Source organism: Sprattus sprattus (assembly GCF_963457725.1).
Source record: "Sprattus sprattus genome assembly, chromosome: 12".
Taxonomy (NCBI): domain Eukaryota; kingdom Metazoa; phylum Chordata; class Actinopteri; order Clupeiformes; family Clupeidae; genus Sprattus; species Sprattus sprattus.
This window is the reverse complement of record NC_137910.1, coordinates 29649332-29666042: the sequence shown is the minus strand read 5'-3', so window position 1 is coordinate 29666042 and position 16711 is coordinate 29649332. Positions and strand designations below refer to the sequence as shown.

The 16711-nt window shown below is 43.8% G+C and overlaps 2 protein-coding genes across 6 annotated transcripts; both read left to right on the top strand.

Moving 5' to 3' along the window:
* Window positions 1-43: 43 nt before the first annotated feature.
* On the top strand, window positions 44-5447 carry cUnh6orf89 (chromosome Un C6orf89 homolog). Of its 2 annotated transcripts, none has more exons than XM_080848909.1 (8): window positions 44-69; window positions 509-1038; window positions 1322-1487; window positions 1902-2050; window positions 2942-3093; window positions 3348-3483; window positions 3833-3956; window positions 4086-5447. In XM_080848909.1, the coding sequence occupies exons 2-8, from the start codon at window positions 850-852 to the stop codon at window positions 4166-4168; spliced, it is 999 nt and encodes a 332-aa protein (XP_080705035.1). In that variant the 5' UTR covers window positions 44-69; window positions 509-849; the 3' UTR covers window positions 4169-5447. The 2 variants fall into 2 exon arrangements, with proteins under 2 accessions (XP_080705035.1, XP_080705034.1); XM_080848908.1 differs by having other exon boundaries at window positions 44-159.
* A 375-nt stretch (window positions 5448-5822) lies between these two features.
* On the top strand, window positions 5823-16191 carry znf76 (zinc finger protein 76). 4 transcript variants are annotated; one of them, XM_080848293.1, is made up of 14 exons: window positions 5823-5858; window positions 8973-9075; window positions 9357-9440; window positions 9676-9753; window positions 10036-10229; window positions 10691-10762; window positions 10957-11073; window positions 11262-11463; window positions 11728-11907; window positions 12375-12572; window positions 13171-13274; window positions 13647-13808; window positions 14420-14530; window positions 15399-16191. In XM_080848293.1, the coding sequence occupies exons 2-14, from the start codon at window positions 9003-9005 to the stop codon at window positions 15501-15503; spliced, it is 1680 nt and encodes a 559-aa protein (XP_080704419.1). In that variant the 5' UTR covers window positions 5823-5858; window positions 8973-9002; the 3' UTR covers window positions 15504-16191. The 4 variants fall into 4 exon arrangements, with proteins under 4 accessions (XP_080704419.1, XP_080704417.1, XP_080704420.1 ...); XM_080848291.1 differs by having other exon boundaries at window positions 9673-9753; XM_080848292.1 differs by lacking the exon at window positions 5823-5858 and adding an exon at window positions 5929-6066 and having other exon boundaries at window positions 9673-9753.
* The last annotated feature ends 520 nt before the right edge of the window (window positions 16192-16711 follow it).

Below are 16711 nucleotides of genomic sequence, written 5' to 3'. Positions count from 1 at the left end.
TTGTGAAATAAAAAATACAGCCGTAATTTTCGATTCCGTCAGTGGAAGGTGGAGGTGAAGTGTCATCGTGTAAGTTTGGTCTTGAAGGTGCTCGCCGCAATATCTGGTTAGGAATTGGTCATGGAAACCAAAAGGACTTACTAGTATTGTCACTTAAGTGTAAGCATACCTGGTTTTGTATTGCTGATGTTGAAGACAATAGCGAAATACCCCTACTGGCATACTTGAAGCAACTGTTTAGCTAGTGTGATAAGATAGCTATTCTGCTACGGCATCTAAGCTAACTAGCGATACTGTTGTTAGCATTTAGCTAATGTTACCTGTCCAGTTACGTTGTTACTCACATGTATGGGGCACTTTTCTTAGACTATATGTTCGTGTCTACAAGACTGATCATCTATTGTTATTATATGTTACTAGAAATTATGCCGATTTATTTGTAGAAAATGTGGAAATGTTCAGTCGTTCATGGTCATGTCTAACTGAAGCTATTCATGTCATATCTCAGAAGTCATCGACGATGAAGGCAAAGGAATTTTCACGTGATATGGGATAAGTGTGGCTTCTCCAGCTCCTGAATCGCTGCCATGGATGTTTACTGAACTGATTCAAAAAGTGTACTTATATTTGTGCATATATGTGCCAGTAACTATCGCACCTGGATAACAAGGGGTCCTTGTTGTGCAAAAGCTTATCTGTCGAGGACGTAGCCAAGTGTATTCCGTCCCTCCCAACACAGAAACGAAGTTTACGGCATGTCTATTTCTCCCAAATAAATTGCGTTATCCACATCCTCTTGAAGCTGGTTATAAATCCAACAGCTAACGAGCTGGAACCTGTGGGATCGCTATGGGCACAACGTTGAGTGAACCTTGCATCTATGACAAGCTGTCTGAAAGCATCGACATTTTACGGCAGTCGGGATATCGTTATGGCATGTCAGAGAGGGAGATTGAGAAGTTCATCAAGCAAGTTTTGGAGACCAACGAACCAAGGAGGGAGCCACCACAATTCCCCATTCTGCGAGCCACCATCAAGGTAGCAATCCAGTCCCCCTTTGAAATAACATCATTGAGGTAACCTTTGTTATTTTACAGGAAAAAGTTTGTGTATCGGTGGATTATGGTTTAATAGTGAAATAATTATATTAGACCTAATAAGTAAACAGATGTTCAGAGCCAGTTTAATAGTCAATAGCCCTTATTTGCATAGCCTTTGTGCCTATATTAAAATTGTCAGTTGTGTTCCGCACTGTAAGTTGTGCTCCTTTCATGTTGTCAAATCACCTATGAGTTTCTGTATATTGTTTTTCCTGTTGCAGTTTGTTGTGGCTGTAGGCTTCCTGGTGGTAGCTGTGTTGGCTTTCACCTACCCACAGAATCCTCGTCAGCTGGGGTCACTGGACTCAAGTAGCCGTAACTGGTCCTCCCCCTTCAGTCACGTGCGACTACTGTCGCTGCCTATTGCCAAGAAGTATAACTTGCAAGGTAAAGTAACCATGTATCTTACACATTGCATACAGATATAATTGTCTGATTTGTTTAAAATTTAAGAAAACACCACTTGTTTGTGTGCAGAACAGAAATTAATAACTTGAAAAGCTTGATGATGTCATGCCATATGGCCTTGGCAATAATGGATGCTTTGGCTGTAAGAAACAAATACACACACTGTAAGTAGTTCCTGTACAGTTTAAGACTTGCGTCTCAGGCTTATCTTTGGCAGGGGTCACAAACTCTCTAAAGCTCCTTAATAACAAAATGTCTTTTGTTTGTTCAAAAATGCATGTGTAAACTAAGTGTCAACTACTGTAGGTACACACACACACACACACACACACAGACAGACAGTGACAGTGACAGTGCTGCATAACTCATTATTGTAATGACCTGTATTTGCAGGATTCCATGAGTGGTGGGGTGTTGGGGCCTTAAAACAAGCCCTAGTGAACTGCTCTGGCTGTGCAGATGTCTCTGCCATCACAGAGCTTTCTAAGTCTCACATAGACTTCAGTGGGCTACGCGCCGGACCCCAGCCAGTCTTACTCAAGGTGTGTTTGCCTATGCTGTTTGGGACTGCACGGCGTGCCGAGTCTTCAGATTGTGGCTGTACTGTATGGAGGAAATATGCCATGAATGCTAAACCCTTTGGGTGGTTTGATGGGAAGGCTTGTCATAACAGAACATCAGGGCACCTAGTTTGACAATGGAATCGACCAGATTAGCCCAAGCGGGTTGTGTTGATCAGGCAATAAATGTCATGTTCAAGGTGTAGATTAAAAAGGTGTTACATAAGACAAACCCTATACACACTATCCTCTGTTAACTCAGAAGTCATAGTTCACTGCTCTATATTTGTTTATTACAAGGATCCCCTTGGTGCCATTTGTGTGAGGTCAGATGGCTATACATATGTGGTTAAGTTGTATGTGATGGTTTCACACTTTCACCGCTTCATGCTTTATCTTTTAAATGTTTATGTTTAGATGCTGGATTCAGATGTGGGGTAGGTTCTGACCACCTTTCCAGACATTTTAGCTGAACACTCTACTCTACAATGCTTCTACTCTTAGGAGTGTTTAAGGTCATTAAACACGTTTGTTGTGTTTCCATTGTTGCACCCACCAGTGGTTCTCAAGTTATGCACAACCCCTGCATTTGTAAACACTTAGATCTCTTTTAGAACCTGAGTATTTGCACCTCACAGGCATAGATCCTCTTTTTGGCAGGACTTCCTCTACTGCAGTTTCTTTTCCACTCTTGATTGCAGTTTTGTCTTCAGGGTTAGCCTACTCTTTTCTGGGACTTTTTACTCTTTGTGAACCTGTGACTATTACAGTTTAGTTACATGGTTTTCTCCATATAATAACAAGTACGTAGGCTAATGTGCATAATTTTGTGTGTGTCACTGTGTACGAACGTGTGTATGTGTGTTGCTGCAGGGCGGGGAGTCTCTGACCTTGCAGAGACATCAGCTGGAGCAGCTCTACTCAGCCCATGCTGGTTCCATAAGCATCCTGCTGGAGGAGCACGACAGCAGCCTCTCCCATGAGCAGCACTTCCCCCAGGGCCCCGCCAACTTCACACTGCTCTGGTATGGACACACTCGCTTTCATTTACACATGGTATGGTTCAGTGGGATGTGTTTACAACAAACATACATGGATCGTAAAGTATTTTAGGTACTTTGAACCTAGGGGTCATACACTCCCATTGGGGAGAATTCTTGATGTCCATATCCCATGCACTCAGGTTTACTCTCCATGCTGTTATGAAGGCCACATTTTTTCCCCGTCCTTAACCTTTCCACTGTCTCTTTGTGCCCTTATCCATCTCTGGTGGTTGCAGGAGGTTTGCCTCAGGTGCCAGGGAGAAAGAGCTGCGGTGGCTGTTCCCCAAAGCAGAACTCTGTCACCTACTGGACAGTGCAGGAACTATGCTGCAGCGCTGCCAGGTCACTCACAGCACCAGTTCCCAGAGCAGGGTGAGTGAGCCCACAGGCAGAACATAGCACAGCAGAAATGAGGCATTGCTGCCTGTTGACCAAATCTGTTTATTTGATGGAAGGAATTATGCTGACATCAAAGGTTAGGCTCTATAGGAATGCACACACTCAAATTGTTATTGGCAGTACGCTGCTAACAAAAATGCCTGCTGAACCTTGAAATGGCAATGTTCATCCTGGTACAGAAAAGGTTGTGTTAGGGTGCTTCATGTAGGGTGGACACTGAATGCAGTATGTATTTGTTACTGTAGCGATGCTTTTTTAATAGTCTTGTATAATAGTGATGCAGCTGTTCTACAGTTCAATGTTAATTGCTGCTGTTTTTCAGGGGATGGAGGTGCTGGGGTGGCTGGTAGTGGGAGAAGGACAGCCCACAGTGCAAGTGCTGCCTGTTCACCACTGTCAGAAACATTGCAGCTCCTTCAACCTATGGCTCAGCCCCGGAGATATGGGTGCGTGCAGATATGCCATGTACTGTCTGTAGTGGTCCTTAAAAAGTAGTTTACCTAAGTGATATTCCTCTGTTTATGTTCTTTAAGCTGGCCACCATGGTAAAAGCGGTCTTTTTTTAATCCCTCTAGTGTATGCTGATCCACGCTACTGGCAGCTGGAGCTGTTTCCTGGAAGAGGACAAAACATTGTGTGCGATGGCTCGGCCTCCTAAAGAGAGGAGAAAATGACTCGGCCAAAGCCCATCGGAATGGGAGTAAATGCGGTGTTGGAAGAGCCCCCGCCACAGACGTCAGGGTCTGTGCTCCTTCTACACAGAGACTTCCCACAATCGCCAAGCTATCAGGAATAGCACCACCGTTTGTTTTCACATGCCTCTGTGCGAACGTGTGCGTTCATCTGTAGGGACTGAACTAAAGGATCTGCCAGCTCTGCCTCAGCCTCTTGAGGGTCTCTTTCTTGAGAAATTATTGTTATGGTTTCTCAAGTGATCTTAAAGGCCAATGATTACCGCCTAAATCCGCTCCACAGTCCCCCCTAAAATCTACCCCGTGACCCGTCACTAGATGTGGCTCTTTGGGGTCAAGGAACCAGCTATAAGGAAATCAGGAAGTCGATTCAGAATCCTTTGTGTTCTTTCTGTTTTATTATCTAGCCAGCCAAATTGGCCTGCTGTCCAACTGTTGTATGGATATGATTAAGGGATGATACAACAAGCAGGATGGAGCTGTTGCTGTGTGTTTCAGAAAATGTTCCTGTTCTGTATCAGTGACCGTTTGAGAAAGAAAAAAACTCCATGCTCTGGTGTAGAATAATGAATTAATTTAATTCCAGATGGTGTTAAAGCAATGGCATTAATAACATTGTAGCAAGAGAAGTCCTGTTTTTCAGTAGCCATGAACATTATTTATCTCTTGTTACTCGTGCCAGATTTGATACTTGGTGGATTGTTGTTCCACAATGCCATAGATAAAATTATCTTTATTTGCCTGGTCTGTGTTAGCCATCTTTGCCTCTGATGGCTTTGCCTGTGAAAGCACTTTAAATGGTTGTGTCTTACTGACAGTCACATGTTATCTTGTTATGGAACTCCTATTTGCTCTTCATTAGCATTTAGAGTTTTTCTTCCATTGTTCATTGTCTGCCTTTGCATCATGTTTCCTGCAGTCATATTCAGACTGCATCTTTACTTTACACAAACTGGAATTTGTAAGTGTTGCTGTCTATCACTGCAATATTCAATAATAGTCTGCTTCTTCCGTAGCAGATACATTTAGATCAGTCTTTCACAGGTGATGTGACATTGAACAGATGAAATAGTCACTAATAAGTGTTTTGTTTTGAAATAAAGGTCTTTCTTGATTTTATGACATGTAATCATGAAAACAAGCCAAATGAAAAAATGTTTTGGTTTATCCTTTCAAAACCATAAAGTTTTGTTGAACTTAATGTAACTGGTGTGGTCTACTTGTATCTTTTCACTTAATATGTTCTTCAGCAATTAAAACAAAATAATGATTTCCCTTTCCTGATTCTGCATCTTCATGGTCTTAACTTGAAAGAACACACCCACTGCGGATTTCAGAACAGCTTGAAAGTTCGAATTCAGTATGGGCAGAGTATTTTAATTATAATTCTAAGAATGACTACGGTCATGGAGCTCTAAGGATCTACCTAAATGTTTCATGTTACGTTGTAACCAGTTTCCACCGTTTAGACATCAATGGCTGATAATAGCTTTTTTTATGGTTCCATGTTCGGTGCAATGTAACTGCTCTATTAAGAATCACATACCATTAGCATACGACTTCTTTGTAGTATTTTTTTTTTTGTAAATAAGAAATTGCTATTATTCATATTCCGGGGCGGGGCATTTGTGCCTAGTGCATGGCGGTCTGCTGGCGGTGAGTATCCCAGTTTGCGCTGCAACTTCGGAGGCCAGGGGAGAGATGGGATTGAAAAATGGGGGACTATGGGCATGATAGTTTCTTGTGGCTCAGGAGTAGAACATTTGTAGTAGTAATGACGAATTCACAGTGCAGAACGATTACCGGTGTATACTATATGCTTAGTGGTATCGAATGTCGACTGGATCTCGGAGCCAAATGGCAGGTCCGTGCGTAAACTAACATGGGGAGACATCAAGGCCTGTGATAAAACGTTAGCTAACTTAGCTAGGTAGCTAGATACGTGGAAACCGGTTTGGCAATTGAGTTTTGCTGGCAGTTTGTTTCCTTGAGCTGTTAAAATATCAGACACCTCGTATGTGATGTCTAACAAACATAATATATATGGCTATTGTAATGACCTTTTGAACAGTGTTGGCAGTGACAAATTAGCCAATGAGCATGCGAGTGTTTACTTGTTTGGAGAAGGTAAACTAGCGAGCTAGCTAAGCATGAACACGGTGTGCTAGCTTGTTGTTTCATTTAATTAAAAAGTAATAGATGTCCTCTCGTGACTAACATAAACACTTCGAAGCCCTGTCAGCTCAAATGCTACTCTTTGTTGGCCACATGAGACTCTTTGTTGGCCACAAGTTCAACCTTGCTAATCCAATAAGGCCTGCTAATATCACCAACTAGCGTTGGCTAACTTAAATTGCGCTAGATGACTTGAGTAACGTTGAGAAAATTGTTCCGGCCATCCCAAGTCCAAAGTGCTTTCGCTGTTAGCAGGAACTGTACCAAATTTGAAATAATCGATGGTGACATGTTGAAAACACTTAAATGAATGTCCCTGTACACGTACGTTTGATAATTTGCTTCGTCACCAAAAGTGTTTGACACTTCAGCAACGTGTTGGATTGGTCGAAAAGCATCAGCATGCAATATACTGTAGCTATTAGTGATGCGCGGGTCACCCAATTACCCGCGGGCCGGGTGGGTTGGGTAGCAGTTTTCTCTAAGTATCGCGGGTTCGGGTGGGGCGGGTCAAAATAGTCAAAACCCGCAACCCGGAACTTTTGGAATACATAGGTGAAATCGCATTTTTGCGTTAGCCTACAGAACTTATCAATTGCATACATCCCACTGTCACAACGTTATTGCACTCAAAGCTCCCACTCCTGCTAGTCGTCTGAGTTAGGCTACATAACCTGGTTGTCCACCGCACATTTTATTCTATACTTTATATTTTGTAAAATTATGTTACCTTTTAGAATGGTATAGTTTAAGATACAGCTCCGGTTAGTTTATCCCAACACGCCATCCGTAGTTTTTGTTTGCACCGACAAAACTTCTAGGAGGACTCCAAACAGCTGACATAAAACAGTGGACCAGTAGTTCTATGTAGCCTATCATTTTTTTGAGTTTTTATTTTGTAGAAACCTAGTGGGCTACTTGTTATTAAGCGGCTGCTCCACTTTTCTTTCGACAAAATTGCACTAAAAAGTCGTTGTCATAGCCTTTTATGGTTACATTGCGTTGATGTTAGTGTATTTATTTATTTTATTTTGTAGGAACCTCGTAGTCAGGTGAACTATTGAGTATGCTACTTGTTATGAAGTGGCTGTTCCACTTTTGTTTTAGACAAAACTGCGCTAAGAGTCTAGTTAATCAGATTGTCATCTGGGCTACATTGCCTTTGATCGTGTTGCCAGTTAGTGCTTGTGCATTGCCTGCGCTATGTGTCTGTTTGTGGGAACATCATAGATAGAGATATATCGAACGGGCCGCCAAGCTCATTACTTGTACGCTGTATGTGGGACCCAGGCTGATATTTTGTTACAAATCTTACTGGCGCTAAGCCATCAATTCTGATATTTTATTGCAAAATTTTGTATGGCTGTCACAAAATCCCACGGCACACCTGGCCTTGCCTCACGGCACACCGTTTGGGGACCTGCCGATGAAGTTTCACAATAATGCGAATTTAGCGCAAATCCTTCTCATTTAGTTACGTGTTAAATTAGGCATAACCCTCAGCCCCAGGCTTTTTATTTTATTTGTTGTTATTATTATTTTTATTTTTTGGCGGGTCGGGCGGGCCGCTTCAGAATTCCCCACGGGTCGGCGGGGCGGTTTGGAAAATGTCTTGGGTCGGGTTGGGGCTGATGTTAAAATAACGCCCTCTCGCGCATCACTAGTAGCTATCTTCTGTAACTAGGCCAGGAACAATTTATAGTTTTTCTTTAAATAAATGTTATGCCTCTGATCTTGTGCATGTAAAATTGATCCAATTTAGCAGATCTTTAAACAAAGTCTATTAAACTGAAAACGCTGTGACCACTTCTCCATAATCAAGCCAATTGATGTTATTGACCATAACGAATATTATAGTTGTGCTGCGGTTGATAACATAACCAGAGAGTAATTTCACACAAGAAAGAATGTATACCGGAAGGCCTAGTATAATTTGGTTACATATCTTACACTATTAAGGTTAACATGTTTTGCCATGCTGCCTGTCATTTAGCCATATCGTTCTGCTAATGCAAATTATTGCATTGGCCAGGTAAGGTTAAACCTATACATCGTCGACCAGGTTGCTGCCTCACAACAGCATTGTAATAGGATCTCCTGCAGTGTACAGTTCAGTTATACACAAAGCAGGCAGTCATCTGCTGTGCTACAAACAACAGCACAGTGTTGTACACATAGTTCTGTCTAAAGTCACAATAAAACAATGATGCATTTCTGTATTTGTTATAGATTCAATAAAATACCCAGAAACTGCGTTCATCATTATTTAAACTAAAGTGGGAACTGAGGTTTTGAGATTGTCATATGCTGTGTCTGATAATGTAGATCCATGTATAGTAGAATCCATGCTGTCCTCCAGATGGTGTTTGCATGAAGATATGTGTAGATTGAAATGTCAGAGTATAACTTACAGGACTGATCGAACTTCAAGTTAACCCTTTCACATTCAATATTCATTGATATACTTGGTTTATTTGGAGGGGGGGGGGGGGGGGCTATTATTCTAGTTTCTATGGGATCTCTGTACTCCATGTATTGTGTGTACTTGTGTATGGTATGTGTATTGTGATGGGGAACTTTTGTCTGGACATGCAGGTAAAGTGACAGCGGTCCTTAAAGAGGAGGATGGAGAGTTTGGGCCTTCAAGCAGTGGCCCTAAGTGATGGCTCCACTGCATACATTCAGCAGGCCATCAATGGTAAGGCCAAGCCCAACATGTGTATGGTGGTTATGTGGTTCTAACACTTGTATAAGAGTTCCCACCTATTCACACAGTCAACATGCACCTCAAGGCTAGTTGAAGCAACCACCCTGAGCCAATGTTTAGAATTGTTCTGTAAATATGACCGGTAGAGTGTCACTGTGCCTTACTTAATATTGTAAAGTTAAAAAACATACTAGACTCAAAACATGGATAGGCCCAATTTTAACTCATTTTGTGAGTGATATTTTTGTATACATGTTTGTTTACACTCTTAGATGGCAACCTTGTAGAGGGAGACACAATACAGCTGGAAGATGGAACCACAGCTTACATCCAGCAGGTCACTGTGCAGCAGAAAGGTTGGTCGTGAAACCCACATAACCTTTTGATGGATCAGTCCAATGACTGCATTGTCTTGACTCTGCTAAGCTACAATGCTATCTATTTGTGTATGTGTGCAAATTTCACATTGCTATCAAACTTGTGCGCGGAGAGACGTGTCCTATACAATAAAGCTGGTATACTGTTGATACACAAATGCGCACTCATGCATGTCTTCAAGTACACCTAAGCCTTCTCTGCCCCCTTCAGAAGATCCCCTTCCCTTTGAGGATGGCCAAGCTGTTCAGCTGGAAGATGGGACCACAGCATACATTCACCACACACCTAAAGGTAGCTCTATCAGCCATCTTGTTTTCACCACACACTCAAAGGTACCCATGTGAACATATATTGCTTTCACCACATATCCAAAAGTAACTCATGCTATCCTCTCGTACATATGGAAGGTACCAAATATTCTTTTTTGTCCTGATGTTTTTCAGTCAGCACAAGGAAGCACTTGCCCGTGTGGTGTTGTGTCTTGCTGTGGCACATTCTTAGCTTGTGTCATTTTAGCAGACTTTGTCCTTCAACTGTAATTTCAACCTAAGCTACCTGACCTGTCCTTGATAGATGGCTATGACCCCAGTGCGGTGGAGGCGGTGCAGCTGGAGGACGGTAGCACGGCGTACATCCACCATCCCAGCGGCCTCCAGGCAGGGAGCACCATCCTCACTGTGCAGGCAGGGGGAGCTCTAGAGGAGCTTACTGCTGACGACCAGGTGGACGCAGACACCATCGCCTGCCTGCAATCCTACTCCGCCAAGGTGCCTAGCAACACACGGCTGCCTCCTGTCAGTGAAACAAGAGTGCCCATTTGTCCTCCCAAAAGACTGTGGTACAGATCATGAGTCGGGACACGGGCAGGAAAGTCTGTCATGGACACTCAGAACTCTGTTACAGTGATCATGGAACACAGTTCACTCAAACATTTCAATAATAATGCTCAATCATCTTACTTACTTATTTACTTAAGATGATTTTTTTTATTAATTTTATTAAGGCTGTCAGGCTACAGAACACAGATCCTCCTGAAATGATTAGTTGTTGGAAGTTTTTTGTTATTAATTTAATTCATACATTTTACGAAAGAAAGATTGATCATCCCTGAATTTACTATTCATTTCAGTGTAAGGTTTGCTCTTGCCCTAGGCCATGGTATAAAGGAAGGAATATGTCTCTGCATGTTTATGGCGGTCTCAAATTCTGCTTCCTGTTTTCTCTTTAGATGATGGCAGAGGTGCAGAACAGTAAGAGGATGGGCAGTACCAATGGGCATCAGGAGCATACCACTGTGCAGGTGAGAAAGGGGACTGAGGTTTGGAAGAAAGCCAGCTTTATCATACTTATTAGTCTTTGATTTGTCCATTCTATGAAGGAAAATACCGATACAGGCCTGGTGAAAGGGGGGGTGGGGGGGCCGGCTGTGTTTAGTCTAACTTCTCTCTGAGCAGCTTCACATTGTCGGCCTCCTGGCTGTTGTGTGCCCCTTAGGTGATGTTTGAGGGGAAGTCGTGGGGCTCTGCCAAAGTCCAGCAGACAGCTGAGAAGAGCTTCCGCTGTGACTACGAGGGCTGTGGTAGGCTGTACACCACAGCTCATCACCTTAAGGTACTAATCACACACACCCGCACACATAAACGCATCTTCACAAAAATGCCTTTAGAGGTGAGGCTGACATTCCCCAACTTGATTAGTATGATTCAAGATGAACTGGCATGGATGTCCAAAATCAGGATGAAGATGTCAATGTACAGGTATGATTGGCTGCTCACGTGTCTATGTATGTCTTTGTGAAGGTGCACGAGCGAGCACATACAGGTGATCGACCGTACCAATGTGAGATCCTGGCCTGTGGAAAGGCCTTCGCCACGGGCTACGGCCTTAAGAGTCACCTGCGCACGCACACCGGTGAAAAGCCCTACAAGTGTCCCGAGGACATGTGCTACAAGGCCTTCAAGACGTCTGGAGACCTGCAGAAGCATGTGCGCACACACACAGGTATGAAGACGAGCAGGTCAAGTCACGCCGTCAATGTGTGCATTGCTCACCAACTCAGGTCTGGGCGGCCTGCTGATTAATCACTAAGGATTTACATGTTGGGCTTGGTGAGAAGTCTATATGAATTTGTAGTCATTTAGCATTAAAAAGTGATTCAGGGCGAGGGCATAAAACGTGTATGATGTGTGTGTGTGTGATTTGTATTTGTTTTGAAATTAATTTACACACAATCACGCCTGTCTCTTGTACTCCCTCTCCTTGTAGGTGAGAAACCGTTTAAGTGCCCATTTGAGGGATGCGGCCGGTCTTTCACCACATCCAACATCAGGAAGGTTCACATCCGCACACACACAGGCGAGAGGCCTTACATGTGCTCCGAGCCCAGCTGTGGACGAGGCTTCGCCAGCGCCACCAACTACAAGAACCACATGAGGATACACACAGGTCAGAACTGTATTCAGAACCACATGAGGATACACACAGGTCAGAACTGTATTCAGAACCACATGAAGATACACACAGGTCAGAACAGCATTCAGAACCACATGAGGATACACACAGGTCAGAACTGCATTCAGGCCACCATAACAACTTGGTTTTGAGTTGCTTTCAACAACCAGCTGATTTGAGCAATTCTGTCTCCACCATGTGCGGAGGCAGCAAGATTGGGCACAGTGGTTCACAACAACATAACCCAGATAAGATTAGAGCACAAAACATGCTATAATGAAAGCAGTATCGCTGGAATCCAGACAGAACCACAGGTTTTAGAACAACATAGCACACAGTGCTAAGGAACATTTGCATACACACTGGTAATGTCCCACACATGAGGTCCATGTCTGTACTTCCACCTTATGATGGCATGCAAGACATCAAGGTTTATGAGCTTTTGTCCCTCTTTACTGCAGGAGAGAAGCCGTACATGTGCACTGTACCTGGCTGTGGCAAGCGCTTCACTGAGTACTCCAGCCTGTACAAGCACCACGTGGTACACACGCACTGCAAGCCCTACACCTGCAACCATTGTGGAAAGACCTACCGGCAGACCTCAACCCTGGCCATGCACAAGCGCACCACCCATGGAGACTTCGAGGCCACCGAGGAGGGTGAGGACAAGGACCATAGAGTGTGTGTGTGTGTGTGTGTGTGGGGGGGGGGGGGGTGAAACTGTGGGTTGGGTGGTGGAGTTTCTCTATATAAAGCTGCCGTGTGCATCTCTATTTTTAGAGAGGTATCAGGAAACAGCTTAATTGGTATTGATCATAGAAAGCGCCTCTGTGGGGGAAATCTGGCACCCTGCGCTCTGGTTACAACCTCTAGGCCTGCATTCTAAATGCTCTCTGTCGTGTAGTTGCTGTCACCTGCATCAGCTATTCTGAAGCCTTTGAGAGTAGCTGAATGGTGACTCCTAAAAGCATGCACGCGCATAGACGCATGGCACACACGCATGGCACACACGCACACACACTTCCATTAAAGTATAGTGTCTTGAATCATGTAAAGCACAGGACTGTTGCTGTTTAACCTCTGCCAGAGGGTAGCCACCTATGTGGAGTGGGAAATCTGTCCAAGTGAACAGGCTGTTTGTGCACACATGGAGGACAGCAGCTTAGAGACAGTGATGTTTATGGTTTGCTTCGTCTTGCATCATGGGTTTCTCTTACTCTCGATCTCTATCTCTCTCCCCCTTTCTCTTTTTGGCAGATGGCGAGGCAATAGACACGCCCCTCAAGCTGCAGCAGGGGGAAGGTGTGGATCAGAAGGAGGGCATAGTCCATATGAGCACGGACAGCATCGTTGGATCTCAGGTAATGACCATCATGTGTGTCACCGCTGTAGGTGTGTTGGGCCTGGGGGGGGGAAGAGCTGCTCAGCCCAGCTCCTGAGCCCTGACACTGCTCTGTGTGTTGGCTTTCTCCATGTGCCATTGAGTAGTTGAAGTGGTTGCATCCGCCAGACAGAGGGTAGTATGGAGCCTATGCAGTTTGGCGGGGAGTCAGGCATAAGATTGGGAACTTCATTATGTACCTCACCTTATGATTATGTGTCTGGGCAAACATGGAGCCCAAGTGGTATTATTTGAATCTTTAAGGACTTGAAGATGTGTGTGTGATGGAAGATCTTTGGTGTGTGTGTGGGGAGTCTGTTCCGTGGGCTGAGTCCTCCAATTGATTTCACAGGTCAGCCTGTCAGCTGAGGAGCTACAAGCTCTTGGCACGGCCATCACCATGGTTACACAGGATGGGACCACCATCACTGTTCCCACGCACCAGGGCGACATAACGGGCACTACGCAGCACCATGTCACCATGGTTACAGGCGACGGCAAGGAACTGCAGCCAGTAAGATTTACGCAATAGCAGTTATCAGAACACACACAATAGAATGAGAAGCAGCATGTCATAGCAGTTTGTTTGCCCAACCTGATTGTTCAAATCCTTGATTGTGATTGGCTAAAAGCCGTTGTAAAATCCAGCATTACCTTACAATTTGACCTGATTACATTCCATATTACTGCGCAGCGAATGGCAAGGCATTCATATAGCGCATTTCATACCCAGTGTTCCATCTGGCTGTTGCGTTGCTTCAAGGGTTGCGTGGCAACGATTTATTTAGGAACTATAATTTTTAGTGGCGGAAGAATGACGGTTTATCATTAAACTATTGTTTCTTAAATTGAATTGTCTTTATTTATGAAACCATATAAAATATGTGTAGTAACAGGTTTAGAAAAGCAATAAGCCCCGCGAGTCCATGCTTTGCGCTGATTTTAGAACAGGTAAGGGGGTTTAACGGCACTCCGCTTTGCGTCGTGCCTAACAACTCCCTTACCTGTTCTAAAATCAGCGCAAAGCACGGCCTCTTGGGGCTTATTGCTTAAGTTAAATTCCGTTCGTAATTGGTCAAATGTTTGTGTTCTATTTTAAGCGGTTCTCCAATTCTGTTCTTTAAGGTTGCTATAGTAACATCAGAAGCTATTATGAGTGGCGGGTCAGATGTATCGCCTCACTACCAGCAGGTGGCACTGCTGGCCACGGCAAACGGCACACAGATTGCAGTACAGGTGAGTGGCATTAGAGCAACTGAGAACTGAGAACAGGTTAAGATGACCACACAGGTATGATCACCTAACATACAGATCGCACCAGTCAGGTCAAAAAAGATGATGTGGAAAAATAACCAGACATGTTAACGGAACTGTGGGGGTGGGAAAGGTCCACATGGTTTAACTACTTCCTCTTTGATACTTCACACAGAGCATAGCAGGTTCTGTTACTGTAGGTCCTAAGCCCAACTGTCGCTGACTGAAATGAGGGCTTGGTCGACACTTTTAAGCATCTGCAACCAAGAGAAAATTGTACTGTCACTGACCACGTCACATAGTGTTGCGCAAGTGTGATTGGCTAGATAGATGGCACGCGCCGTTGACTTCCTTGTTTTGGGTTTTCAACGCTGTATTTTGTAAATGGAGGGGACAGAGGAAAGGCGCCTACTTCTTCGTCAGTTCGTCGAGTGTCACGTGACGGTTGAGCGGAGGAGACTGTTCACTGAAGCATAAAAAAATTATAAATACAAAAGCAACACTCTTTTTTTTGTCGGCGACCATATGCTTAGCGACAATTTCCAATAAGTATAAATTAAGCTTTAGGAGTAGAAAATAATTGTGTTTTGTCTCTTCTGTACAATTGTGAGCTGTATGTGGTTTGTCTGACCCATTTCACTAAACGTAGTCCCTTGTTTCTGTAGGTTTGTATCCATTCAGAAGAACCTTTATGGCTTTAAAAGTGGCTATATGTAAAAGTGGGAAAGAATTTGGTTCAGCCACATTTATAAACTGAATCATACTCTTATGGGATGTTAATGATCTCATTTTGTGTGTGTGTGTGTGTGTGTGTGTGTGTGTGTGTGTGTGTGTGTGCGTGCACATCTAGTTGGAGGAACAGCAGACACTGGAAGAGGCCATCAGCATGGCAACAGCAGCCATCCAGCAGGGCAGCCTTTCTCAGGACGGTGGCAGCGGCGAGATTAGCTGCTGAGCCCACCCTCCCTCCCCGTCACCTGGAATGGTGACCCCTGAGCACTGAGGACGTCTGCAGGACTGACAAGGAAACAACCTCAAATATGCGGACGTAGCAGAGAGAGCGTTGAGAAGAGAGGAATCGGAGAGCGAGTGGCGAGTGGCGTGTCCATGCTATGGTTATAACTTCTGGCCTCTTTAGATCTGATTTATAAGAGGTCTGTATTTGTTTTTGTTGTTTTGTTTATTTCTTTGTTTTGTTGTTTGGTTTTATCTGGTTGGGTCTGACCCTCAAGGCCAGCTGTCCTTCCAGCCCTGCTGCTGTCAGCTGACCATCAGTGCTGAGAAAGGATTTGAGCCTGACTGTGATTTTAGCCGTCAAACACCTGGATGTGCTGAAGATAAACATGTGTTACTTCAGATTGTGTGTGTGTGTGTGTGAGAAAGAGAGTGAGAGAGTGAGAGACTGAGAGAGAGAGAGAGAGAGAGCCTGGAGCCTCTTGGAGATTTTTTTTTTTTTTTTTTTTTTTTAGGATTGTTAGCTGGTCCTTGACTTAGATTCAGTCACACGGCTGTGAAAGAATGCAATAGCATTGAGCTGCAAGTGGAAGGGCTGCCATTTTGAGCCAATATTAATGATCTTTAATATATCTTCTATTTAGGCGAGTGATGTTTACATTTGCCAATAAATTAGCTTTACACTTTCAGATGCTTCTCTCATTAATTTGTTACCTGGTGGCATAGATTGGTGTTAAAAACCACAGTGATCACATCAGAAAGAGTCATGAAGTTTATCTGTCACTCAAACAAGACAGCTGAGTGTTGGGTGAGTGTTATGGGTCATTTATTAGATGTAAGAACCAGTTAATGTGAAAACAGCACATATGCACGCAGTACCCTAATACAACACAAGGGGGCAGAGTGTTCTACAAAATCAACACTGTTCTGAATATAGTGTTGAACTATGAGTATATGGTTTGTTGGCTGCAGTTTTAACTACCAAACAGCAGGGGTGTTCAGTGTATGTGTAGATGAAAGGAAGGCAATCCCCTGTTTTAAACAGTGTACCTTCTACATCTAGTAAGTATGTATTTGTAAGTCCATGTCTAAGAAGTCCAAATTATAATGTCAATGCTATCTCACCACTAAATGTATACTGCTTCATGTAATGAGTGTTTCTTGTAGATGGCAGTGGGAATACCCACTAGTGGAAGCCTCAAGGAAGTG

Excerpts from the sequence above, each read along its gene's own strand:
- cUnh6orf89 (XM_080848909.1), top strand. The coding sequence starts at position 850 with ATGGGCACAACGTTGAGTGAACCTTGCATCTATGACAAGCTGTCTGAA. Across the intron at positions 1,488-1,901 it reads CAAGAAGTATAACTTGCAAG|GATTCCATGAGTGGTGGGGT; the intron begins GTAAAGTAACCA and ends CTGTATTTGCAG. Across the intron at positions 3,484-3,832 it reads GCACCAGTTCCCAGAGCAGG|GGGATGGAGGTGCTGGGGTG; the intron begins GTGAGTGAGCCC and ends GCTGTTTTTCAG.
- znf76 (XM_080848291.1), top strand. The coding sequence starts at position 9,003 with ATGGAGAGTTTGGGCCTTCAAGCAGTGGCCCTAAGTGATGGCTCCACT. Across the intron at positions 9,754-10,035 it reads CATTCACCACACACCTAAAG|ATGGCTATGACCCCAGTGCG; the intron begins GTAGCTCTATCA and ends TGTCCTTGATAG. Across the intron at positions 11,074-11,261 it reads CCACAGCTCATCACCTTAAG|GTGCACGAGCGAGCACATAC; the intron begins GTACTAATCACA and ends GTCTTTGTGAAG.